Below are 18,170 nucleotides of genomic sequence, written 5' to 3' on the forward strand. Positions count from 1 at the left end.
CGGCTGGGCACGGTGGCTCACGCCTATAATCCCAGCACTTTGGGAGGCCGAAGCAGGTGGGTCACCTGACGTTGGGAGTTTGAGACCAACCTGACCAACATGGAGAAATCCCGTCTCTACCAAAAATACAAAATTGACCGGGCATATTGGTGCATGCCTGTGGTCCCAGCTACTTGGGAAGGCTGAGGCAGGAGAATCACTTGAACCCATGAGGCAGAGGTTGCGGTGAGCTGAGATTGAGCCATTGCACTCCAGCCTGGCCAACAAGTGCGAAACTCAGTCTCGGGGAAAAAAAAAAAAAATTATGCAAGCATAATGAAGAAATGGGGCTTAAACATGATAAGGAGAAAGCAGCTGTCAGATCACATCCTGCAATCTCTGTTGCTTGCCATGTAGTCGACTTTGACAGTAATGTCCTAGTAAGTTAGGGGCATGGTCTTTGGAGTCAGACTAACTTGGCATCAAATCCTGGTTCTGCCACTTACTAGCAGTGTGCCTGGGCATCTTTCCACATCTCTCCCCCTTGGTTTATTTTTCTGAACTATAGGAATATGAATACATGGCAGAGCTGCTGATGTGGTGTTTATAAAGCATTTAGCAATATACCTAGTGCTGAGTAGTGCTTGAGAGATGATAGCCATGTTTAGATTTAAGAGAGAATCTGATCTTGATGACATGATGTATACCTTACTCATCTTTATGATTTCAGTATTTTGCATATAGCAGATATTGAAATGAATATAAATTAAATTCTGATCCATTCTGTTTTCCACATCCAAATTTATCATTTCATATGAGATTCTTTTGTTTTAGTCATCTTTCTTTTTTTATTTGCATTCTTCCTTTAAAAAATAGGATTAAATAATTAGAAAGTTTAAATTATTCTTTCCTCTCCAAATTTTTTTTATTAATGTGATATATATTGCATACACCTTACCTAGTTTTATAAGTAGCTTAAAAGAGGTACAAACTGTAATTTATTTTGAGCTGTTAAATGTGTATACTTAACTACTTTTGTAGTGCTTCTTTACTCTGCAATACTTATTTTCAATATCTAATTATTTGTAATGCATGAAACAAATTAGAGCAAATCATTCAATGAATCTAGGTTATCATTATTGAGTATTACTACCAAGTTGAAATCTAAGCTCTACAGTTCTGATCTGGCAGTTAAGTGACATTTAATGAAAGTTTTTTAATCATATGAAACTACTAGTTCAATCAACCCCTTAATAGGTTGAATTACAGTATTTTCATCTTGCCATTTTCTTTTTCTATCAGATATTGGATGAGAATGATCAGGGGTAAATTTGAAATATATGCATGAAGGAAAGGACTTCACTCAGTCAGCCATTAGACAGTTGAAGTATTTTTCAAACTATTTCTTTAGTATCTTAAAACGTCTTCTGGATTATACTCTTACATCATTGAACTATCTGGTTTTACCACCTTCAAGCTGCCATGTTTCCTGCACAATAACTTAATTACCATAATCTTTTTCCTATGGAATTCTTTGGGAAGGTAGCTACCATTTTTAATCTTAAAAATTGTTTCTGGCTGCGAGTGGTGGCTCACGCCTGTAATCCCAACACTTTGAGAGGCCCAGGCAAGTGGATCACCAGAAGTCAGGAGTTTGTGACCAGCCTGGCTAACATAGTGAAACCCCGTCTCTAAAAATACAAAAATTAGATGGGCATGGTGGTGTGCACCTGTAATCCCAGCTACTCAGGAGGCTGAGGCAGGACAATCACTTGAACCCAGAGAGCGGAGGTTGCAGTGAGCCGAGATTGTGCCACTGCACTCTAGCCTGGGTGGCAGAGTGAGACTCTGTCTCCCCCCGCAAAAAAAAAGAAAAAAAAAAAGTTGTTTCTAGTCATGTAGCCTCAGGATATTAAACCTACAAAATTCAATTTCACATCTTCAAATTTTCAGATATTTATTGGTTTCTTCCTCCAAGAAACTTCTGTGGCATCAAGTCTGGGTTTGTTGTCATGCTTGTGCGCTCCTGTCCCATCATGAACTTCTCCCCTCAAAGCACTTATCACACCAGCTTGCAATTCCCTATTGATCTGTCTGTATCCTACATTAGTCTATGTGTGATGTATGAGAGAAGTCATTTGTTTTATATTCTCAGTGCCCAGCACGCTGCCTGGCCCTCAAAAAGCTGTGTTTTAATGAACTAATGAAGAACACTTTGTATCACTTCTGTGTAACAGAGGTGAACGTTTATCAGTTCAACTGGATCATTTTCTTTAAGTTCTAATTTTTGTGGTAACTCTGATTAATCAATCAGCAATGTATTCTTCCAGACATACTCCTTTCTATTTTTTCTCATTGTTTTTTCTTCCAAAAATATGTAATTTGCCTAATAAAGTATTTTGGGGTAGACTTACCCATAGTCTCACAAAAATTGGGAGAGAGAATGTTTGAGATATTAGTGTTGTTACGGATGAGTAAGGGAGAACTCAAAAGACCCAAAGTCTGACAAGGTGCGTTCATAGGAACTTAGTCAATATAGGTTGGTTACTGTATTTGTATCACAGGGTCATATCAGTCCCCCCACTGAAATATCTCCAGTGCATATCATTGCAGTCAACATGAGGGTAGAACTCCAGAATTCATTATATGACTTCTTCATGGTCAGTCTCTTTCTACGCTTCTGATCTCTGAATTTCTATACTTTATGTCTTACCACTTGGAATTATTCATGAACTATCTTAGTTGTAGGTTTTTATCTGCGGCTACTGCTCTCATGCATATTGCCTATTTCCCCAACTAGATTATTTAGTCCTCAACAGAAAGTACTGGTTTTTTTTTCTTTTTCATATTTCTCATTGTATTTTCAAAAGTACGTGTGAGTAATGTTCACGATTGGTTGAATTTTGCATGGCACCATAGATTTCCAACAACTAAAATGTAAAAGTAACATGCAGGAAGGCTCACTCCTTTGTGTGAATCTAAGGACAATACAGTTAATACCTAAATATAAAATAACTTCTCTAAGTGGTTCTGCTTAGATTTTATTCTCTGTGATCTGGGCCCTTGGCTATATAATTTTTAACAGTGCGGCTTCTTGGTTGCTTGTTAATGGGTTGCTCTGGGATTATTATTCAGGTGTTCACGGTTCTCAACTGGAGGAGAGATGTAAAGAGAAAGGATGTTTTGGAAAGAATGCCAGACTAACAATTAGGAGACTCAAATTTAATTTCTAAACTTGTACAAACTGCTGTTCTTGGTGACCTTTATGATGCCATAGCCCTACTATCCTGCTTGTTGGGGAAAGGAGATTTACGTAAAACTGCTTCAGTATGCCACCCCTGTGATGTGTGGGAAGCACTTATTGCTGGAACATGAGATTTGGGGAAGTTCCTTATGCAGAAACTAATACGGTAGCTGTAAGGCCATGGATAAGGTATTGACCCTATCTGTGCATCAATTTCCTGAATAGTAAGTTGATCTAATTTGGGCTACATGATTTCCAAAGTCCCCTCTGGTGCTCAAATTCCTGTGTTTCAAGAATCATAAGGAATGAGAAAAGTGCTTGGAAGGGGTGGATGCTATTTAAAAACTGTAGGGTATATTCTCTATTCTTTATCATTGGGGAGAACGGCTCCTTTTGTATACATCCCTGAATTAGCTCCCAAAGTGAAACTCCATTCAGTCTGTGGAAATGTAATCAAAAGGTCACTCATCTAAGTGGTAAATAATTGTGTGGATTCTAGCCTCCATGAAAAATTAAGTGTTGGAAAGGTCAACATTTCCCCAAATTGGGTCAGGTATCCCTAGTGGCACTCAAGAAGATTAAGATGGTACACTGATACTTTATTAAATAGCCTTGAATCAATGGTAAAAAAGTTGTTAGGTTTCTTATATTCCTTGTATATCAGTGAGAATGTCTCAATTTCATATTACCATTTATCACTTAAATACTCCTCTAGTACTTGCTACTCTTTCTAATACAAAGCAATGAGATAGAAACTCAGAGTCTAAATAGACATGGTAGCTAGCATTTAATAGTATTATCCGTATTTTTGTTAAATCTATTTTTGTGATTACTTTCTATTTTTGGCATGTGATACTGATTTTCCCTTTGTAGCAATGATAAACTTTTTGTTTTTCATATAGGTTGTTTTTTTAAATACATTTTTTTAAAATTTATGAAATAAGTTATTAAAAAGTGAGTCAATTTAAAGAAAGTGTCACCCAAAATATTGCATACATGGTGACTGGCCCCAGATCATTAAAGTAGCATAAGAAGTTGGGAGGAAATGGAGTGTATTAGTAAGAGTCCATCAGGAAACTGATGATGTGGTCACTGGGTTTAACTAAAGGGATTTTGGTGAAGGGATAGTATACAAGGTGTGGGCGGGACTAGGGAAACAAACCAGGATTGGGAAGCATCGAAAGGTTCACCGTAGTCAGAAGCTTAGCACTTCTGGTCTCAAAAGACACGAGAGAAGATGCTGATGCAGGAGCAGGAGGGCACCATAGAACAGGAGCTCTAATTCTGCGATACAGTCGCTGCTGGCAATTGAAGACCATCAAGAAGGAAGGGAATAAGGGATGAATACCTGACCTCTCTCCCCTCCTACCTCTGATCCTCTGCTATGCTATCAGTGCCTCTGGTGGCTGAACTCAGAAATCAGAGGCCAAGGGAGCTCCAGTGTTGGAGTCTATAGTAGATTTCAGGATCCCTGGGTCACAAAGCAGGGCCTAGAAGGAAGAAAGTGGATTGGGGCCAGCAAGAAGGGGCAAGCAGAGAATGTCCAGGAGACATTAGGGTTCTCCACCAAGACTAAGATTGTGATTCTAGTTATGCCAGTCTGCTAATTACATGACATTAGTTCACTACTTACATGTATGCAGGGGTGATATTCAAAGACTACTGATAAGGCCTGGGATCTGACCAATCCAAATGGATACCATAAACCTTCTGCTCACCAGGCTTTCATCCCATGGTTTCTGGATTGAGAGAAGCTTTCATCCCATAGTTTCTGGATTGAGAGAAACAGGAGGAGTCTCGATAGAGAAGGGCCAGAGCAGGTACAGTCAGCAGAAGGGAACTTGGTTAGTTCAGGGCTAGCATCTATGTAACCTGCAAAAAGGGGCACAGATGATAAACCCCTTTTTGTTCCTGAGCCTTTGTGCCTTTATGCTTGCTAAGACTTGATCTTATTTGTTGTAAAAACGTTTTAAAATATTGTTTTAAAAACTTGGACCTTACCTTGCATTTTCATTTGTCAACTTACTCTCCTTAATTGTGTTTATATTTTCAAAAAGGGACTGTCTTTTTCTGTAAATATCATACTGCTCCTACCACACTTTCTTAAACATAGTAGATGCTCAATAAATATATTATGGAGGGAATTTCATTGGTATTCGTTCTGATAGTTCTGAAAGGAAAAGATAACTCAATTTTCAAAAATCTTTCAATTTCAGACATGAGATTCAGTGGTGTGGTTTATGTATTTTATTCTTTAATATCCACCAGAATCCATGCACTCTGTTAAGTAACTGAGTTCAACAGAGCTGACCCTGGGTTTCTACATTCCTTCTCCTTACCTTTATTCCAATTTTTAAATTTATTTTATGAAACTACACATAGAAATGAAAATAAAATGTATGGAATTTTTACTTCAAAACTCATATTAATGTCACATTGTGTCATTTATCATAATCATGATTTCCTGAAAATTCTGTATTTTCTAAGTTACTTTGAAAGTTTTTAGAAGTTCAATGTATTTTTTTTTTTTTTTGTATAATCATACAAAGATTTAAGTAGTATTACAGAGTTGGGCAACTATATGGAAAATAGTTATTGGATACTTCAGAGAAAGCTAGATAGGCAAGCAATTTAATTTAAAAATCTTGGCATTATTGGCTGGGTGCGGTGGCTCACACCTGTAATCCCAGCACTTTGGAAGGCCGAGGCAGGTGGATCACTTGAGGTCAGGAGTTCAAGATCAGCTTGGCCAACATGGTGAAACCCTGTCTCTACTAACAATACAAAAATTAGCCAGGTGTGGTGGTGGGCACCTGTAATCCCAGCTACTTGGGAGGCTGAGGCAGGAGAATCGCTTGAACCTGGGAGGTGGAGGTTGTAGTGAGCTGAAATTGCACCACTGCACGCAAGCCTGGGTGACAGCGAGTGAGACTCCTTCTCAAAAACAAACAAACAACAAAAACAAAACAAAACAAAAAAACTTGGCATTATTAAATTCAAGGCATAGTTGTTGTGATTTTAATATTTATTTTTTTCTGTCTTCATATTTTCTTGTTATTTTGTTTTTATTTTATTACCAATTATGGCAACATATTAGTTAATATTTTAAAGTATACATTGTGTTAAAGTGGATTACTTTTCCTTAAAAGCAGCACATACTTTGCTACATTATCACTTAAAATGAAGGTACTCATTAATTAGACTTTTTACTTTTAAAATATGGTTGTATCCTTAAGGTTTCTCCTTTGCCATAACTTTATTTTTGCTCAGAATGTTACTGCCTTTTTAATGTGAAAATGATGGCATACAATTATAGAAACTAGTGTATTTATTCAAGCAAAAGTATAGCTTTATAGTTTCCTTTATTGTGAGGAGTTGAGTCACTGGCTAATCATTTAATTATGGCCTTTTATACTATATTTTTAAAACAAATAAGACCCAGTCTTAGGAAGCATAAAGCTGGGGAAAAATAAAAATGTTCTTCAAAGTAATCTAAATTCAACCGAAACCATAGATATGTCTTATTCTACGATCTTTATTTATCTGCATCTTATTTTTAGAAAAGTTACAATTTGGAAATAAATGAGTTAAGTTTTTCTATATCAAAAGTATTAGAAAAAAAATAAACTGCAATTTCATTTTCTTCTTATATATATTAAGAACTCCAAAGGAAATTTTACATGGAAATGTTTTTTATTGCTTATAGTACTTAACTTCATTCATTTATTGATAACAAATACTGATCTTCTTTATTGTGAAACCACAATAGATATCAAAATAATCATGAACGTTTATTAGTACAATGACAATATGTATAGCAAACCTGTAATTAGATATGTGATAAGGACAGCCCTTAATGAGGATGTGAATGTGAAAGAGAGGTCTTTGCTCATTTTCTTTCTCTCCTTGTGTCGGTGTTTTCCAGGTGATGATGAAGGAATCCAGGAGACAGCAGAATCAGATGGGGACACACAGTCAGAGAAACCGGGGCAATCTGGAGTTGAGACAGATGACTGGGATGGCCCAGGTAGGAGAGAATATTTAAAATTCAATCATCTTTACTACTGTTAGAAATACACATTTTTCTTTTTTTCCTGAACATTAGTTAGCTTGCAAAAAATGTTTTTGTGTGTGCTGGTTATTAAAGAGAGTTTAAATATAGATTATTATTTTAAAAATACCTTTTAGATTTTTGTTACATAAACTATAAAAACCAAAGTGCTACCACTGCTTGAAGTTTCCGTCATTTTTTTCTTTCATCTTCATGTAAAATTAGTCAATACTACTTGCTTCTTTGAACAAAGGATTTTTAAGCTACATCCAGATTTAAATTGGGCACAATAGTAAAGCTTAGAAACAAGAAACAATAGTACTTCAAAGAGCGATCATTTTTAGTTTAGTCATGTTTTAAGTCATAGGTTGAACCTCAATACATATTTAGAAGTTTAGAAAATATCAAAAGATGCCCCCTTTTGATCTAAGGTTTGGGTAACATTTTCATTTTGATGAGTAAAATTACATTTGATTTTAAAGATCTTAACATTTAATCATTTAAAGAAAAACAAAAACTGATCAAAATACTCCACCACACAAATATAAATGTATGTAAATATGTAACAGTCAAAAGAACTCCGCAGAAAAAAGTCTTTACATTTGGTGCCAAGTAATTTACAATTGATAGTATATTTATAAATGGAGACTGTTATATCATAAGGTTTAAGAATATAAGTGAGTTCTGAAATAGTTTCAGCCATAATTTCCAAAGCAGTAACATTTTTCATTAAGAACGATCCCTATATTTCAATCACATTTTCACCCTTGCATGACTTTGCAAATTGCTCTCTGCTGTACGTGAAGAAGAGAGGAACTCCAGCAGTAATTTTCTGAAACCAGCAGCTGGAAAATATAATGCAAACAAAAATGAAGATAGAGTATATCTGATTATTATGATGTCATTTCTAATGTTATTCGTCATACACACAAATGTTTGTATTCTGTATTCTATAACATAATGCTATACAAGATTTTAGATCAAAATGTATTATTTTTAAAGTACCTTATTACCACATTTTAAGAGTTTAAAGGAAAATATAGCCTTCTGGCATTTTCACCTTATGGCTTGATGCTTCTTCTCAATGTGGGGAAGGATTCCCTTGATTTAAAAAAAAAAAAAATAGGAAAAAGATTTTTGGAACATCTTGGTTTTGTCATGGAGGTTGCCTTTAACTTAAAAACAGTGAGTGAACTTTTTAATCTTATAGTTATTATTATTATTATTTTTTGAGACAGGGTATCACTCTCTTGCCCAGTCTGGGGTGCAGTGGCATGATCTCGGCTCTCTGCAGCTTCCACCTCCCAGCCTCAAGTGATCCTCCCACCTCAGCCCTGCAAGTAGCTGGGACTTCAGGCATGCACCACCACAACTAGCTAATTTTTATATTTTTTGTAGATACTGGGTCTCACCATGTGGCCCAAGCTAGTCTCAAACTCCTGAGCTCAGATTCAGCCTCCCAAGGGAATTACAGGCATGAGCCACTGTGCCCAGCCTCTTATAGTTCTTTTTTTTTTTTTTTTTTTTTTTTTTTTTTGAGACGGAGTCTCGCTCTGTCGCCCAGGCTGGAGTGCAGTGGCATGATCTTGGCTCACCGCAACCTCCACCTCCCAGGTTCAAGCGATTCTCCTGCCTCAGCCTCCCAAGTAGCTGGGACTACAGGCATGTGCCACCATGCCCAGATAATTTTTTGTATTTTTAGTAGAGATGGGGTATCACCATGTTAGCCAGGATGGTCTCAATCTCCTGACCTCATGATCCGCCCACCTTGGCCTACTACAGTGCTGGGACTACAGACATGAGCCACTGTGCCCGGCCATAGTTCTTTATTCATAGAATTAAGTATGTATATGCTAATTTAGAAGTGTTTTTACATTTAAAATTAATTTAGATGGTATTTTAGATATGCCTGCTTGCAGAAAGGTACATTCTGGCTTACTCTTACAATGGGGAAAATTTGTGGGGAGTGGGTTTTTATCTTTGTTTATGTCTGGGGCCCATAGCTTTTCCAGTGACTTGGGAGTAAGTAAGCAAATTTCAGGGGATAAAATGCCAAACACAGGCTGTACACCCAGTGCTACCTTTTTCAGGAAGCTTCTCAACAAATAAAGTTGTATTTGTGGCTTAAAAAAGAGGGGGAGAGAAAGTTAACAAGGTGAAGAATTATGCTGTCATTCAAAGTGAAGAATTTTCCATTTTCATTTAAATTTATTTAATGTATTTAATTTAATGTTGTTTTTATTTATTTGATATTGGTAAAAAAAACTATACTCTTTTCTGGGCACATGTGGTTATGACAAAACTTTGAAGAGAAAATACATGTCTCTAAGCAGGTATGCCTACAAAAATATTGCTTCTTTGTCTATTATAAAATGAGTAACAATTTTTTCTCCATACATATTTAGCCAAAAAAAGGGTTTTACTATTATGAAACTCCCTGAATTGAAGTTGATTCATAACAAAATAATATCCATTTATTTACTTTTCAAGGTAGGATATTCATTAATTTCCTTTAATCAGGAGATTTGGGAGAAAGTACAGGGTATTTTGTGTTTTCACTATTGCATAAACAGCAATTACTTCGATGTTACTACTGCAAGTTTTGTTATTAATGAAATAGTATTGGCATTTTCCAACTGTAGTCAGGAGAGAAAATCGTGCAACTTTTAGTGACAGTTTCCAAACATATTGGAAAATTGGCTTTACTGATGGTTACCCCATTTACCCTGATATGACTATTACACATTGTTTTCCTGTCTTAAAATATCTCATATGCCCCATGAATATATACACTGTATGCCCACAAAAATTAAAATTTTTTTTAAAAAAAGGCTTTAGATTCCATGGGTTTAGGTTCAATTCTGGATTTAATACTCACTAGCTGGGAGATTTTTGGCAAAAAAAATTGGAATTTTGGCAAAAAAAAAAAATTGTTCTCTCTTTGCCTATATCCTCATTTGTAAAAAATAGAAAATAATTTTAACAACTCTTAGAGAATTAAATCAGATCATATACATAAAATGCCAGTGATTTACTATTGTGGCTTTGCAGTTGTTGAGTCCTGAAGCAGAACTTTTAAAAATTCTTCTTAGAGTTTCTAATGCCCAGTAGTACATCTGATGAAATAAAGAGAAAAGTTTTGTTATACTGAGTTGAGCCACAAATTATTGATTAAGATATGAGGTACTGAAACAGATTTGGATTTCAAGGTCTTCTAATTTTAAGGTTCTCCACCTCAGTTCTGACATCACCCTAAGAGAGATGGTTTTCACTAAAAAGAGAACAGAATCAAAGGACGAAGAAATTATCTAAAGAATTTGAGGCATAGAGCTGATGTCATTTAAGATGGATCAGGATTTATCTTTTTTTTTTTTTTTTAAGAGTTTAATTGATGATGACTCCACAACCTTTCTTGATGGCTGAATTAAATAATGAATCAACTCCCGTCTGAAGTGTTCCATTTTATCAAATGCAGATTCCACAGTGGAAAGTACTTTTTTCTTATGTTATTCAACTAAAAGATATGTTTTGTTATCACTATTGCTCACACCTTTGTTAGCTGTTATGATTAAGTGTAACCTAAACAATCTTTAAGAAAATTATCTTACATGTAAACGTTTCTGTGGTGGAATTCTTTCATGTTTAAATGTTTCTGATTCCTATTTAAGTATACTTCAAGTTCCTATGAATCTTTCATAGTTTGAATGAAAAACTAGACACACACTAAGCTAGGAAGGTTCAGGCCAATATAAAAGTCATTATCTCATTATTTCAGTATCTCTGACATCTGTTTTTTAATGTAATTGTTCTTTCTTGCTTATAAAATTTTACTTGGACACTTCTTTGCTTGGAATCTAATTCACAGAACATTTAGTTTTCACTATTCTGGTTTTTCATCTGTATTTGCCCATATTTTATTTATAACATCTGTCTTCTTTTAAGTAAACATCTTTTCTTTTCTTTGTCCTCACAAATTTTATGTTTTATCACTATCACAAGTTCTTCATTTACCAATATTCTTATACGTCTAAGTATTCAATAAATATTTATCTTGCATTTATTGTAATAATTGTTTAGAGTACTTGGGAGAAGTACAAGGTGTAACATGATGCTGTCTGTATTCTTATTTTTTGGATATCATTTCCCTCCTGTAGGCTTCTTTAATTATTCATGTACCATATTTGAGTCACTGATGCAATAATTAAGCATCTCATAGACTGGAGAGTAAAGTATGGTTTAAACTACAGAATGAAGTGTACAGATTTTAGATTCTGGCATGTTAAGTTCAGAAGTTCAGGCCAAGCTTCAGTTTCCTTATCTTTAAAATGGGAATAATAATAGCTTGAAATACTGTGATAAGGATGAAATTTGAAAGAGATGATATTTACAAAGTGTCCAGCACAGAACTTGGGAGAGAATAGGACTTGCTAAATATGTGAGTGGTCTTCCCTTACCCTAGGACTGAACTTTGTTAAACAGTTTTCACTCCATCCTTTCAGACAGACCAATGGTTGGAATGTTGACCTTATTTTGAAAATAGTGTTTACATCCCTGGTGATCTTAAGAACCACATTCCATGACCGAAGTCTGTTTTATGTACTCATATTTAGGAGACTAGGGAAAGAAAACTTAGGTAAATCTTTTATAAATCTGTCATTTACCTTTATGAAGCAAGCACCTTAAAAGTCACATCTTACTTACATCAACTTTCAGTGTGCTAATTCTCTGAATTACCTGATTAAAACACGGTTACTTCTTTTTGCACTTGGGAATAGTGAAAATCTGATTTGTCTGGTACAATATTGAATGAAATCTTGGTCTTACCATCAGGCTTACAGAAGCTATAATTGAAACTTCCAGGAGCTCTAATAAAGGAAAATATCATGCTATTTAAATATGCAAATAAGTACATGTACCTCCCCCCCCATAACATGTCTTAATGTAGACATACACAGTTATAACATTTTGAGCAGGTATTGAGATTCTTTGACACAAACTTTTCAGGATAAGTAAATACCTCTATTTAAATAGATTTTAACATTTATATGCTAAGCTGAGGGTCATTTCAATAAAAATGAAGTAGAAAATCAAACACTATATTGATGATTTGTGAATTAATAGAATAAAATTTGTAATCTTTTTTTGAATTATACATTTTCAAATATTAAAACTTGCTTTTACACTAATAAGTCAGAGTATGCATCAAAGGTAAATTATTTTTGGGTAATGTCATGAATGGAGAAGACCAAAAACATCCCTCTGTTTATATCTTGGCTCTGCCACTTATCAATTTTGTGACGTTGAGCAAGCTATTAACACTCCAAGGCCTCAGTTTCCTTGTTTGTAAAATAGGGCTAATAATAATAACTACCTCATTAATGAGATTTAACATCTGAAGCATGGAGCTCAGAGCTTCCTAAGTGCTCAATTAATTACTCTTAATATTACTTTTACTATCATTTCAGCAATTGTACCTGTGTCGCCATTACAATGCCTTACATGTAATAAGTCCTTGTTAAACATTAGCGCAGTGAGTTAATTTGGCAAAATGATTTTGCAATGTAAAAGTCATTGTAGGATTATGTTAAGTATGTTCTATTCAATCTGACTTAAAACATGATTCAATTCAATAATTTTTAATGTAAATAAATTTTCAAAAATAAATGTCTAGGGCAAAATCAGACCTGTCTACTTGTTGCATCTTGACTAGAAATTGGTCAAGGTATCTGTAAATAAGTTGCTTTATACAGTTGCTGTTCAACATGATGGATATAAACAGATGATCAGGCAAGTTCTGCTTTGTACTTTAAATTAAACTAGTAAGATGATCACTTTTGCATAAAGTGAAACTGTAGCCAGAAGACCACTATGAGATAGAAGCACACACTTAATAATACAGCTTTTTCCCCCTCTTTACTAGTCCAAAGAAGGGCTTGAAGATTACAGTTCTGATTTCGTTTCTTTTTTGATTGGGAAAATGTGGTAGATATAAGATCTGGGAAATGCCATTTGAAGTAAATTAACAAAAACCTATGAAACATAGTTAACCATAGATATAGTCTGACAGTAAGAAGAATATTGTGAGAAGCGGAGGAAATCCTAGAATGACTGTGTATTACTCTGACAGTGAATTGGTATTATCTCTGCTATCAGATAATGCAGTTATCATTAATTTTCACATTTGCATTTCAATCTTTGGAAGGAAATGACTCTTGCCGGATGAAGATAAGAGCTCTGTACCACTATAATGAACCATCATTTTATCTCAATGCTTTGTGTCCATATGAAAATGAGGCAGAGAGGAGTGTGTGTGTATGTGTGTGTGTGCTCACATGTGTGTGTATGGGGGGGTCAGGAAAATATTATAGCAAAGTGTCAAAAACTGGTACAGACTTTTGAGCCCTTTATGAAACAAGAGGGGGTAAAAAATAAACCTTCTGTAGTGTCATTAAGTGGATATTGGATTAAAAGATGAAAGCCTGACTCTTTGTAGAACAGAATGCCACATGAACACGGTAAAAAAGTTCTCTTTTATTCCCTACTCCAATTTGCACTCTTATACAGAATTAGGACAGACGTAAACACAACCAAAAAGAAAAGAAAAGAAAAAAAAAAAAGTAGGTTGGATCACTGTTTGGAAAGACAGCTAATGTCTTTGATTCATAAACAACTTTATGAAGTATACCAATTTATTATTACTATTATGATGGTTTTACTTCTTCAGCTGTATAAGAATGGGAACTAAGTATATTTAGATAGTGGCTTGTTTTAGAGTTTGCAAACATCTAATTTGTTTACATAAGTTAAATTGAGAAATTCAAGTTAAAGATAATGAATTTGAGATAAATTTCCTTTGGACCTTTTCACTGCAGTGACCTTTTCATGAGACACAGTACTGGAAAATGGATACAGTGCCAAATTTTATGATTATCTTATGGTCCCCAAAATATGTGACAATTCACTATTTGCAGTAGAAGCTCCCTCAACTAAACTACAATTTCTATCCCTCTCTAAAACTTACTGATTGAAGCAGTTTTGGTTTCAGTTCTATACCTCCAAATTTATATGTTCAAATTATAACCTTCAGTGCCCCAGAATGTGGTATTCTTTGGAAATAGGGTTGTTGAAGATATAATTGGGTAAGATGAGGTCGTAGTAAAGTAGGGTGGACCCTCGATCCAATATAACTGGTCTTCTCTGGGAGACAACGCAGGAGAATGCCTTGTGGAGATAAAGGCAGAGATCCCCATGATACTTCTACATGCCAAGGAAAGCTACAGATTGCCAGTAAACCACCAGAAGCTAGAGGAGAGAGGCATGGAACAGATACTTCCTCACAGCCCTCAGAGGTAACCAATCCTGTTGACACCTTGATCTTGGACTTCTAACCTCCAGAACCGTGAAACAATGAATTCCTGTTATTTCAGCCACTCAGCAAACTGATACAGGAGCCAGCAGTTAGAAAGAAACGATGTGGGCAGTCACTTGTATGCTTCCTAGGCATACTTTTTACTATAATTTTTACTTTATTTTAAATATTGTCTAAACCAATGAAATACGTTTACACAAAATATATTATTTCTATGAAAACTATGTTGAAATCTTCAAAAGACTGGATAAAGGAAAATCACTAAAAAATGTAGGTATGGTCAAAAAAACTTTGAATAATTTGCGAGAAAAATCTTACAAAATATTAAAGAAACTTCACTTAAATAGCTTTGCAAAAGCTTTTACATCCTCCATTCTAATGAAACAAACTAGAAATCATACATGAAGAATGTGAATGCTGTTTATACAAGTGAAACACAAATTGGTTGGTCTATATAAAATGTCTAGACCCTATATGAAAAGTTTGATGCTTTTATGTATTATGAAGTAAAATATAATGCTTATAACGCTATTTTAAAAATATTTCTATGGTTTGGCTATTTTGATTAAATAACCACTATCCACCCCAGTTGTGTTCACTAACAGAGTTTTACTGTGTTGCTTCTCATTGAACCATAATTCAGTTTAGAATGCATCTCAACAGTGCACTTTAGAAAGACACTACCCGTCAGTAGGAATTGGTATATAAGAAATATATTTGCCATTCCTTTTATAATCTCTATTATTAAAATGTATGCACTGTCCAGGCACAGTGTCTCATGCCTGTAATCCCAGGACTTTGGGAGGTCTCGGTGGGAGGATCTCATGAGCCCAGAAGTTTGAGACCAACCTGGGCAACATGGTGTAACCCTCATTTCTACAAAAAAATTTAAAAAACAATAGCCAGACATGGTGATTGGCACCTGTGGTCTAAGCTACTTGGGAGGCTGAGGCAGGAGGATTGCTTGAACCTAGGAATTTGAGGCTGTAGTGAGCTGTGATCCTGCTACTGCACTCCAGCCTGAACAACAGAATGAGACCCTGTCTCAAACAACAACAACAACAAAACAACAAACAAACAAAACCCAAAATTATGCATTAAATATGTATGTTGGACTAGGGATTATTGGCATTGATTTCCTTGTACCAGTATTGTGCTCTGAAAATATATGTGAGAGTAAATTGACTCTCATATCTGGAAAGCTGAAAGAAAGAAGTAAACCTGTTTTGTTTTTATTTTGTCTGGTTTTAAAAAGAACTTAAGTGGGCTTAAAATATAAGTAAAGATCAACACAATAGTATGCATTGGAAGTAGTTTAAAATCATGAAAAATAAAATAGATGCATAGAGATATATACAATTTGATATTAATATGACACAAATTTGGAACTAAATTACTAGAAGGATAATATTGACTGAGGACACAGATAAATTAGTTAGGGCAAGTTTATGTTTTCAGCTACGTATTTAGTATCAACTATATGCAACACTCAGTGTTAGGCGCTAGGATATATGGCAGTACATTAACCAGAGTGGTCTCAACTTCAGAGAGTGTATGTTCTACCAGAAACTGAAAATTGTTTTAATAATGGTTCTTGAATGCTTATTGCATATGTGATAGCTGTTCTCTAGAAGTAACTTAAATGATATCATAAAACTATATTATCAGTGGTGGGGCTAGCTCAGTCTGGTGGAAAGAGATTCAGTAATGATTCCTGTGAAGACCAATCATTTTTAACTTAATTTGTTTTTATTTTTATTTTTTATATTTTAATATGCAAAGTTTTAAACATGCATCAAAGAAGAGGGAAGAGTACAATGAATTCCCATGTACCCGTTGCCCAACTTCAAAAGTTATCAACTTTTAGCTAATCTGGTTTCATCATTTCCTTCTAAATTTTTTTTTCTAGAGTTTTGTTTTGTTTTGTTTTTCTTTTTGAGATGGGGTCTTGCCCTGTCACCCAAGCTGGAGTGCAGTGGCGCCATCTCAGCTCACTGCAGCCTCCGTCTCCTGGATTCAAGTGATTCTCCTGCCTCAGCCTCCCTAGTGCGCCACCACACCCAGGTAATTTTTTTTTAATTTTTATTAGAGATTTCACCATGTTGGCCAGGCTAGACTCGAACTCCTGGCCTCAGCCTCCCAAAGTGTCTAGAGTATTTTAAAGCGAGTTTCAGAAATCGTGTCATTTCACTCATAGGTTCTTTGATAGTCTCTCTAATAAATGAGGACTTTTACTTTAAACAAATATGAATATAACACATAAAATATCAATATAACACATAAAAATATTCTTAATATTATCTAAAGTTCAATTCATTTTCAAACTTCCCTACTTATCTCAAAAAATGTCTATGGTTGGTTCATTGGAATCAGGATTCAACAAAGATCCACCTATTGGTTTATATGATAAGTCTTTTTGAATGGATAGCAGTCTCTCTCCCCCTACACTTAACCCCCACCCCCCATACACACACTTACTTGTGGACATGAAATTTCTCCTGGAGTACTTTTCGTGTTCTAAATTGGGTAGATTGCATCCTGGTGGTGTTGTGTAGCATGTTCTTCGATACCCCACATTTCTTGTAAATTGATTGTTAATCTAGATCCTTGAGTAAATTCAGGTTCGATATGGTGGGCATCAATACTGCATACACGTTGGTGCTTTTTACTGCTTTATATCAGCAGGCACATAAAGACTGGGTGCCCAACTGCATGCTCCAGTGCACTGCCAGTACAAGCGTGTGACGTACTGTGCGGTGGGAATGCTCACAGGTACTGTCGCTCCAATTACACTTGTAGTGATTGTACAGTGTACCCGGTGGTTTAGGTGTTTTCAGCCTGATCCGATGTTTGTCAAGTTTCTGATCAGCTTTTCCGTAGTAATTATTGCCAGGTTCCCTTGTATCTATAGGATTTGCAAAATGCTGATTTTCACATTTTGCCATTGTTTGTCTGAATTTATTAGCTAAAACTATTATCTAAAATTGTTATCTTATGAAAATCTTCCCTTCCCCTATTTGGTTTTCCTTAAATACTGTTCATAAAGAAAGGGGAGGATAAATGCATCATTCTCATTATTTACAAATTTGTGTAATAGTGAATTGGTGCCTTCACCCTCCAAAAGTGACTAAGACCTCAGGGTGGTTTCTGAGACCTTTTGACATGAATGAACATAATAGACTTTGATAGCCCATTTTACTCCTGGCATGATAAAATGTCAGAGGTTCATCTTGTTAGTTTTCTGTTCTAAACCTGGGGTGAGCTGTTTCTCCAAGGATCATGGGTTACTGTTCCTGGGATTTGGTATAAGATGAGCATCTCAAATCTGAAAATTCAAAATCCAAAATGCTGAGTACATGGTATTCAAAGGAAATGCAAATATTCCAAAAAAATTTTAAAAATGTAGAATCCAAAATATTTCTAGTTCCAAGCATTTCAGATAAGAGATACTCAAACCAGTATTTAAAGACCTCAATCTAGGTAAAAGGGGTGTAAAGTATTTATTTAAATTAAGATCTGAAAGAGAA

The 18,170-nt window shown here is 35.2% G+C and overlaps 1 protein-coding gene across 2 annotated transcripts in view; it reads left to right on the top strand.

The window, feature by feature from the left end:
* The window catches only part of ZFPM2 (zinc finger protein, FOG family member 2), a 478,449-nt gene that overhangs the window by 109,886 nt on the left and 350,393 nt on the right, over nt 1–18,170 (top strand). For both annotated transcript variants that reach the window (XM_008001331.3, XM_008001332.3), the window contains one exon: nt 7,149–7,250. In XM_008001331.3, coding sequence (XP_007999522.1) covers nt 7,149–7,250 — 102 coding nt within the window. The remainder of the gene's footprint in view (nt 1–7,148; nt 7,251–18,170) is intronic.

Source organism: Chlorocebus sabaeus, chromosome 8 (genome assembly GCF_047675955.1).
Source record: "Chlorocebus sabaeus isolate Y175 chromosome 8, mChlSab1.0.hap1, whole genome shotgun sequence".
Lineage (NCBI taxonomy): Eukaryota > Metazoa > Chordata > Mammalia > Primates > Cercopithecidae > Chlorocebus > Chlorocebus sabaeus.